The 10,000-nt window shown below is 38.2% G+C and overlaps 1 protein-coding gene across 1 annotated transcript in view; it reads right to left on the reverse strand.

Annotated features, from left to right (window-relative positions):
- LOC138027787 (fibropellin-1-like) overlaps positions 1–10,000 on the reverse strand; it is a 49,381-nt gene that overhangs the window by 26,935 nt on the left and 12,446 nt on the right. The window contains exons 4-11 of the mRNA XM_068875401.1: positions 8,399–8,582; positions 5,960–6,020; positions 5,070–5,131; positions 4,825–4,896; positions 3,940–4,059; positions 2,497–2,610; positions 1,598–1,647; positions 882–1,098 (exon numbers count right to left, since the gene is read on the reverse strand). Of these exons, the coding sequence (XP_068731502.1) occupies positions 882–1,098; positions 1,598–1,647; positions 2,497–2,610; positions 3,940–4,059; positions 4,825–4,896; positions 5,070–5,131; positions 5,960–6,020; positions 8,399–8,582 (880 nt within the window). The remainder of the gene's footprint in view (positions 1–881; positions 1,099–1,597; positions 1,648–2,496; positions 2,611–3,939; positions 4,060–4,824; positions 4,897–5,069; positions 5,132–5,959; positions 6,021–8,398; positions 8,583–10,000) is intronic.

Below are 10,000 nucleotides of genomic sequence, written 5' to 3' on the forward strand. Positions count from 1 at the left end.
TTGGGAGCTTGGTACGGACGAGATAGTTTTCCAGCCAAATTAAAATAAACAATATTGTGATCCGATGATCCAAGGCTGTCACAAACATCCACGTCCATTAAATTTTCGGGACAGTTTGAGTTAAAACATATGAATTGGTTCTAAGATGGAATATCGTGCTCTTCAGTTCAGTTTGAGTCGTTAAATGTCCGTCGTTGGACGACAGCACTAGGCCTTCTCCATTGTCATCCACTGGTCTAATTTTTGCACAACTCGGTGCCAGTGTTTTACAAAACTACCGAAGTCGTCCCTCCATCTTGTCCTTGGTCTTCCTCGATTCCTTGTGTGTCGCCGGGGCTTCCAGAACGTAATACGGGTTGTCCAACGGTTGTCTGTTCTTCTAGCCACACGACCAGCCCAATTCCATTCCATTTGTGCTCTTAAAAAATTATTATTAACATAATCTCTAGCCAAATAAGCAAGCAAGCAAAATCAAATCAAGTGCTGTTTTTTGTGACAGGGAAAAAACACTCTTGCGACAGAGTAGAGAACCAACAACTAACTCAACCTACAATGTACAGTGTATAACATTGAGTATGGGAATCAAAGGGCAGGTAGAGGTTACAGGTCATTGTTTTAATACCAAATACAGAAAAAACTAAAGGCCTAATGTTAGCATTTGATGAGGCTAAATATCATCTAGGCAAAGTTATAACCAAGCCAATGCAATGGTTTCTCCTGAGGTATTTGGGGGGACTCCAGGGAGGTTTGTAGGCCGGGCATTTCCATGTGCTTTGGCTTGAGTCACCTTGTTTCTTACTCGCTTGCTTTTCCTTCATATTCAGTAAACCACGAAAAAATACCTTTGAATTAGTAGGCACCGTCCTTAAAAAAGTTACTACCTCCATTGCTGCATAATCCTGGAGTGCAGTCATCAATGTTGGTTAAACAATTGACATCACTGAATCCTTGAAGACAGCTGCATCTGTAACCATAGACTTGATCAATACAGGTTCCATTATTCTTGCATGGGGCTGTTTGACACTCATCAATGTTGATTTCACAGTTACGTCCAGTGAATCCGGCAACACAGACACATTGATAATCGTTTACTGCATCCTGAAAGAGGAACAACAATCACATTAAAGAGGTATTTTAACACTTAATTTAAACTAGTGGCTACCAATTTAAAAAAATCTATATTCAAGTCTTGACACACAGCGCAAGGAATCCAGTTTCAAAACAGGATCCACAGATCGCTTGCATAATGGCGGCGAAATTATTATTTTTTTTAATGCTGATACGTGTAAGCCGTCCTAGCCTTATTTCAAAAGAATCTTTGTTTCAAAATGAGGATAGTAAGTCTAATTGACATAAATGTATTATTTGCATTCAAATAAAATTTTATGCGACAATTTAGCCTTGCGTAGTTTATGAATACATTAACGTGGAAAGAGGCTAGAAAACACGGAATCGAGGGCACTGATTTGAATTCAAGATGGCGTCTTTAGATAATGTCGTATTTATTGATTGTCGTATAATGGATGTCGCGCTCTTGATCTCGTTGACACACAAAAAACACAACCAAGAAAAAAATGCACTGTCTAATTAAAAGTACCCTGCAAGTTGCCCCATTCCTACAGTTATCTTGTTTACAATCATCAATGTCTGCAATTTAAAAAGGAAACAGTACAATCATTACAATTGGCCCATGTAGGGTATTTACGGATTCCAGAATCCAGAAACTTTCTGTACATTAGAATCTGGAATACTGGGCTTTGAAATCCCAATCCAGTGCAAAGAAAGAAGAATACCACAGTCAGGCATACACATTAAACAATGCCAGTATTGGAAAGCTTGAACGCTTTTCTTGGCACAGCCAAACAGATACAGTGTAAGGTCTCAAACACAAGTCACAACTGTAGAACAACTGGTGGTGATCAAGTTCAAGGGCTGGTGAGGAAAGAAAGATATCTCTGTAAGTGGAGCTAAGGACGGAGCCTACTAATTCTGAGGTATTTTTGTGCGGTTTACTGTAACCACGCATTTTTTCGAAGATAATTTAAAATAAACAATAATTATTTGTAAAAAGTTTTAAAATACAAAGCAATGTATGGCGTTCTTTTCCAAACAGAAGCTTAATTATCTCTGAAAGATTTGTGGTTACCCCCAATTATTTTTGGATACCAAAAGCACTAATGCTAAGTTCTGCTTTCTCCACATAATTTTAAGCTGCGCAAAAATATCCCTTTATTACTAAGCACCACCCATAGGAAATCCGAGTATCTCGAGATGCAAAGGACGTATATGCAATAACAATAGTACACACCGTCCTTAAGAATCATTTTCTCTGCCTTTTTCGCCATAAATGTAGCCTGTTACTGGACAAAACGAACCAAGAAGGCCTCCAAGTTTCATAACTTGTATGGAAAAGTACATGTACCGTAAATGCCCGCAAAGTTTGATAACGATGATCTCCAAATAACCAAATTGGGATTAATTACGTTTTTCTCCTACCTGTCTGACAGTCAGCTCCTTCAAATCCAGCTGGGCATGCGCAAGTATAGTAGGTTCTGAAGTTTGTACAATTGCCGCTGTTTTGACAAGGGTTGATTGCACAAAGGTTGATTTCTGACAACAAATGCAAGAAATATAGTATTGACATTTCAAATACTACTGCTCACTTCAAGAGTCCAGCTGCAGGTTGCAGCACCAAGACAAAGGCAGAAAAAGATGTCTCAAGTCGTCCTGTTTCCCTGCTTATTTTTTGTTTTAGCATATACATGTATCATGATTATGATGGATGGAATATGATACACATCTATTCAGTGCACTTTCTATCAAAATATATTCAAATATGCTATACATACAACACCTTGTGGGGGACCTTTGCCATAACACAGACATGCATTTTTTATGTTGTTGTGATCACAATGATTAGTAAAATTATAGTATTTAAAACAGTGGATAGCATTGAACGCGCGTGCTGATTGGCTACTGAAACTCCGTATATCTTTGCAATTGACACCACCGAGCATTTCGCGCAGAATTTGCACCCCAAAATGTCGTAATCTTTGCAGGAATAAATGTATTGAGTTTAAATCATCTTTTTGTGCTACAGTATATTACATGTATCTCACTGTTTTAGTATACACTAAAATGTTCAACTATTCACCTCAGTGTTGGTGGCTACATGTAGTGGTGGATATTTACCACACCACTTGGCGGCTTGGTGAATATCCACGACTAGCCGCCTCCACTGAGGTGAATACCTGCTAATTATGACAATGATACATGTAGTTAGAACATTATACATGTACGAAGACAATAGATCAACATCCTCAATGAATTATTATTAACCCTTTCACTCCCAAGAGTGACACTTACAGATTTTACTCTGTCTAACGCCAGACTATTTTACTCGTCAATGGGGAACCCCACAGGAGTGAAAGGGTTAACAACAGCTAGATTCACTCAAAAACTATGTCCCCATTAAACCTTTCACTCCCAAGAGTGACACTTACAGATCTTACTCTGTCTAACGCCAGACGATTTTACTCCTCAATGGGGAACCCCACAGGAGTGAAAGGGTTAACAACGGCTAGATTCACTCAAAAACTATCTCCCCATTAACCCTTTCACTTCCAAGAGTGACACTTATAGATTTTACTCTGTCTAACGCCAGACGATTTTACTCGTCAAATTATGGGGAACCCCACAGGAGTGAAAGGGTTAAAATTGTAAATTGTCATAAATTGTCATCCTCATCATCATTTTGGAAGGTTCATGGTGCTCGCAGATTGTGCAACGCCAACCCTCTTAGACTTAAACAGGTAGCAAGCAAGGACTGCCGTGACAGCCTGAGTTCCCTGTGCTTTCCATGCTGCCCTTGCTTTTGATATCAAAGAGTGTACTGTTCTTTGCATAATTATAGTCTTTATCACAACTTTTTCATCATACCTGTTCCACAATCAGCACCAGTGTAACCAGGTGAACAATCACATCTGTGCTCATCAGGGCCTGTGTTAATGCAAGTCCCACCGTTTTTGCACAACTGTGGATCACGACACATGTTCAAGTCTGCAAACAGTGAACAATGAAATGGGCAGTGAACACAACCTTGGCCACTACATGTACATGTAGATCTCTCCCCAAAAGAAAGAAAAGAACACTTATCCAAGAGGTTTCTGCTAGCTACAGTAGCTATTTATGGCAATTAATTCTCATTCCAAGGCCTTTGAGCAAGACTGATCAATACAATTAATGTCATGGTGGTCAAGGAGCAAGGGTGGCACAGTCAGTTAGTGCGCACCCTTGGTGCAACAGGTCCCAAATTCAATCCCCGGATCTCACATCCTTGTTTCGACTTCTTTCGTTTCAGTGTAGCCTATAACATAAAGAGCTTTTAATACCCTTAAAACGGAGCACTGATGGAAAGAGGGGGGTAAAATGAGCACACCGTCGGCCCCCTGGGAGAATTCTCTCTAGAGAGTAAAAGAACTTCCGACGTTAAATAAGGTGTACCTTTACCTTTACCAACTCAAACGTTTAATATGCTACTAATTGGCCATCACACACATCTTGTACTGTCATAACTATAATAACAGTAATTTACTAATTTAAAAAGCTTTTAAAGTTATTATAATGTACGTATGATCCATTTCATATATCATTTCATCGTTTAAAGTTATTGATTAACAAAATAAATACTAGACTAAACATAATTATTATTATTCAGTAGAAACTACATTTCATAACTTTTAACCAATGAATACACCTCTTGTGTAATACATTTATAAATGCTGTTTGTAAACCCGAGTGTACTGTACTTGTAACAATATTTACCTTGGTCACAATTTGGACCTGTCCATTCAGGATGACAAACACAATCATTTCCCTCCACACAGTCACCATGTACTGTCAAAAACAAAGTGCTTTTTTATCAATTTATTGCCCATAACTAAACTTAATTGACAGTTTGAAACAGAACAGAAAGATGTTATTAAAATTATGCATCACACAACATGTTCCACATCACATTGGTGTCAACTTGATGACAAGGTTTGTGACAAACAAAAATCAACCTTTACCTGAACAATCAGGTTTTTTTATACATTGATTACAAAGCGATCCAGTCCAACCACTGTCGCATCTACACAAAACAACCAAGAAATCAAAATGAATGGTGCTAAACCAAAATTAAGCTAGAGCTTGTGGCAGCCATCAAAATGAACAACTAACTAAAATAAGTTCAGGAAAAAGTAGGTCTGGAACAGAAACAATAGAGAAATTTTAAATTTAAAGGCATTTAAATTTGGCTTTCCCTCACATGATCATGCAGTGTTCATGTCTTTAAACCATTCAGAACAAAAGAGATTGTTACAAACTAACATCAATATTTATTGGCCTAATTAGATGCACTCCAAATCTTGATATCCAACAAGAAAAGTCCCTTTAAGTACAGTGTTGTCGTAGGCAATTTTAGTGGAACCTGCTGCAGTCATGCACACAAGAACCCCTGTCCACCTATTACAACCTTGCTTTGGTTATACCGAAGTGGGTGATCAGGTTCGGCTAAGAACAAAATACAGCAATTCAAAACTATCATGATAGTAACAGTTCTAATAAACTTCGTGATCTGATCTCCTTTGAGATATTTTGTGTATCAATACTCTTAAGTGCATGCATTTACCACAATTCACAGTGTTCAACAACCCGTTCAGGCAAGACTGCTCTTTGGACAAAAAGTGATTATTAAAATCAGCATAGTAGCCAGAGAGCCTGTATTCCAAAGTGTGTACATGTAAGATATTGCATCCCAAAATAATGTCTTCAGGAGCAGCTTCTAAGAATTTAAAAATTTTGACACCTTCTTACTGGGAGAGGCAAGAACTTGGTGAGACAAATCAAGTCCAAAGGATCAGATCAACTTTGTTACTTGCCTGGGTACAAACAAAAAGTATTAATGAACTGCACTTACATGCAAGTATTAGGTACTGTACAAGAACCATGGTTTGGATCACAACTAGTCCTGCAAATAGCTGGAACAAAGAGAAACAGAATGATAACCTTGTTAAAAGTATTATGCAGTAAAAAACAAGTCATACCTAGGCAACCCGCAGGATTAAGGATTCTTTCCCTCTATGTTAATTGAAAGTAGATATTGAAAGTTGCAAGCTACTGACAGTGACACAATTTACAGTTGGCCTGGAAGCTCACATGACTGGAAGCTCACAAGGCTTCCAGTAAACTGGTTTTGTAACAAACCCATAATTATAATTATAATGCTTTTTATAAAGTAATCACAGACCTGCATGCAATACAATTCCAGAAATTATGTCCCTGGGTGGACCTGTCATGGGTGATTCCAATAATTTAGTCATTCTCTCATTACAGAATACCCATTCTTTTAATTAGCAGAGAAAGTTCTCCATTATTCTCTGTTCTCCTCAGACAGGTTTCCAGACAGGTTTCTAAGGCTTTATAGACATTGATGTTGACCTACACGTACATCATTTGTGTTGTTGAGATGGCGCCTAACATTTTGAAGGACTCCATTAATTTCCACTAGCTACATTACAATTTGTAAGCAACCTTTAGGTTTTGATCCAAAATCAAGAAGACTTAATCAAGCTTCTCCCATAGCTTTTCCCAAATCAGCAACCATGCAATGTTGCTCCCAAGGGGTTAGTATTGAGAATCTGGGAACAAACAGATTCACCACTCTCCATGTGAATCCTCTTATTAGTTCACAAGTGTTTGGTAAAGTAACTGTAAGTCAAATCAGACCACGGTTGGAAATTGCCAGGCTCTCACCCACTTGCCTTAAGGTAAGTGCTAAAACAGCTGGGTAATGAATAACTTACCCGGTTTGGCGAGTACAATTTTTAAATCAAGACTGTACTGTTCAAAATAAGTGTAAGTTTACATAAATATTTTCTACTTTCCACTGTAAAAATAATATAGGTCAATAAAACTGCGTGTCAATTTTTGAATTAAGTGTCTTCCTGTTTTCATTGTGGAGTTAAGCGTTGTTTCAGGGTCCGAGGCGCGGTGGCCTCATGGTCAGTGTGCTCGACTCCAGATTGAGTGGTCCGGGTTCAGGTCCTGGCCGGGGACATTGTGTTGTGTTCTTGGGCAAGACATTTTACTCTCATGGTGCCTCTCTCCTTCCAGGTGTATAAATGGATAACAGTGAATTTAATGCTGGGGGTAACCCTGTGATGGACTAGCATCCCATCCAGGGGGGAGTAGAAATACTCCTAGTCGCTTCATGCTACAGAAACTGGAGATAAGTGCCAGCCTGGTGGGCCTTCTAGGCTCGTAGCAGACTTTACCTTTGCCTTTTAGGAGGCAAAGCCGTAAGGTTAGTGAATAGACTCTTTCCGATTTCCATTATAATGCCATACATTTTGGTGGGTTCTTTACATAAATACAATACAAGTTACATGTATTTTTTCTTGGGACTGTATCATGCTTCAGTGAACTGGAAATTCACTGTTTTAATGCAAATAACCCTCAAAATTTGCTGTATCATGGGATTTTGCAAATTAAATAGCGACTTTGCATCATCCATCATCATCTGTTCTGAAATACCTTGAAAATGAAACTTAGGGATACTTGACAGATACACTGTAGGTCAATAGTTTAAACTGTCGGAACTTTTGTAACAAAGCCACCTTGAACTAGCTATTAAAAATAAACTAAGGAAGGATATCAAACATACATGTGTAAGGGGAGGACTTGAGGGGGGGTCTAATTTTTCTATGAAGGAAACTGGCCAAGTGAAACCTTTTCCAGGTGAGTGCTTTGAAATTTTAGCTTCCAACTATGTCAGACTGCAACCAGGAACAAAATGCAGTCACTGGACAAAAAAAAATCTCACACTCACCAGTCAACAGGTTTTGTCCATATTATAATTGAAAGACATTCTTCAACCAGCCCAATATTTTTTCCCAAGGAATAATGGTCAACCAGTTTGGCATGCGGAGGAATCATCAGATTGTACACACTTGAAAAATCACAAGACTCTCAGTCTTCAAGTGCACCAGTAACACTTATTATTATACATCAGACTCACTATGAAAAATCTGATTGGTCGAGAGCATTCAAGCAATTCACAAATTTATAGCTTGTGAACTTGACATGATAAATGTAATATCTGCTGCAAATATTACATTTATCATGTCAAGTTCAACGTCTGCCTGGTTACTAAGCCCCTTGGAGTGTTCAGCCGAAGGCTGAGGCAGATAACACAGACCTCGGTTTTGATAATTCATGATATCATGCTCAACCTCATCCAATAATTGTTTAATGTCATCCATGTTAACAGTACAGTATATACTGATCAAACTGGTCTGAGTTCATAAAAAAGTCACCCAGGCACACAGACTGACAAACACCCAGCTACAGTACTTACGAGTAAGACAGTTGGGTCCTATCCAGCCATCCAAACAGATTTTATTTCCAGTGTCCTTATCACACCTGTAGTGACCACCAGCATCATCCCTTGCAACACAGTATGTATTACAATCTGTACCATAGTAATTAGCATCACAATAAACACGAACTAGAAATCTAGTGGTAGATCTGAGGCCTGTCACCTATCAGAAAAGAAGAGAGTTCTAATAAGTACAATAGACTAATCATAAATATTATAAACACACTTCAAAGTATTAACTTACAAAATCCTTATTAATAAGGTTATTCCCTTGAAAATGACTTACATTGTACTACCCAGATTTTTGTCAAACTTGGCACAATTGATATTCATACACAGGACATTAAAAAAATGCAATAAAAGCATGGGGTCACCATGCTTGTTTTTGCAGTGCATGCCCTTTATTCTAAGTCTTTTTTTTTACCAAATTATGCAAGAAGCATTTGAAACTTGATCAACCGGAAAAATTGTTCTTATGTAGAAAAAGATACTGAATAGTACTGAAAACTTGAGCCTACTTGTTTGTCCAGGCTACAAATTAAAGTGATTTCAAATTGCTCAATCTTGCAAAGCAATGTAAGCAAATTGGACCACTGCTGAACCAGTCATCACCTTGCACTCAGTGTCTGGATCCAAATGCAGTTTCACATCATTTATATATATATTTTTTAATACTTTAACTTCTACTATCCAACTTTTTCTCCTTAAAATGTTTTCCGTGTATCTTTTACGAGTTTACCATAGAGGGGAGGGGGTCACTGTGCTTCTTTCTTTGCAACACGTCGACAAATGACAGCAAATTAAAGGGCAATTTCAGCTTCAAAATGATCATTTTCCACAAAAAGACTGGGGCAAATTTGAAAACAACAATTTCTTAACCAAGAGGAGTTATCGTGATTGCAATTTAAAGCTTTTGAACAGCAAAAGTGGCGATTGTTGTCTCTCTTCAGATAGGCAGCGAGAAATGCCACCATCTACGAAGTTGCAATGTTTTGCGCAATATACAATATACATATTACATGTCATGTAAGATGTGTGGTGCAAAACAAGGGAGTCACCTTAAATAGATTATTCAAGTTATTTTATATCGCCAAATGACAGCATGATCTGAACTCAGGCATGGTATATGTACAAAGCCAGAAAGATGTCACCAGTTAGTTCTTTTAGTACTGTGTTTGATGATCCAATCCAGGATCAAGTTCATGCACTCATCAGCTGTCCTGGAAAGCTGTTTAAATGCAACCCAATTCTTTCATGATAATTCTGCGGAATCGCACCGTCAAGTGCCAAATGCCAAACTGCGTTTTGGCTTCCATCAATCAAATTTCCAAACATTACTGGGAAGATTGACTCCCCCTCCAGAAAGTAAACTAGAGTTTCTTTTTAGTTTGCAGCGAGAATACCATTATGATATGTTTTAAGAATATCTTCAGTAAAAAGATTCATACATATTCCACCTTCATTTTCCAGTGGTATTGAGTTCGAATGTACAAATGTACTGTGGGAACCAAAGATGCTGATTGATGGGTTATGTCATGCATCAATTGATTTCATCATCTGTGGTTGGCGCCGGAAAAGCTC

The sequence above is a fragment of the Montipora capricornis genome, chromosome 12 (assembly GCF_036669925.1).
Source record: "Montipora capricornis isolate CH-2021 chromosome 12, ASM3666992v2, whole genome shotgun sequence".
NCBI classification, from domain to species: domain Eukaryota; kingdom Metazoa; phylum Cnidaria; class Anthozoa; order Scleractinia; family Acroporidae; genus Montipora; species Montipora capricornis.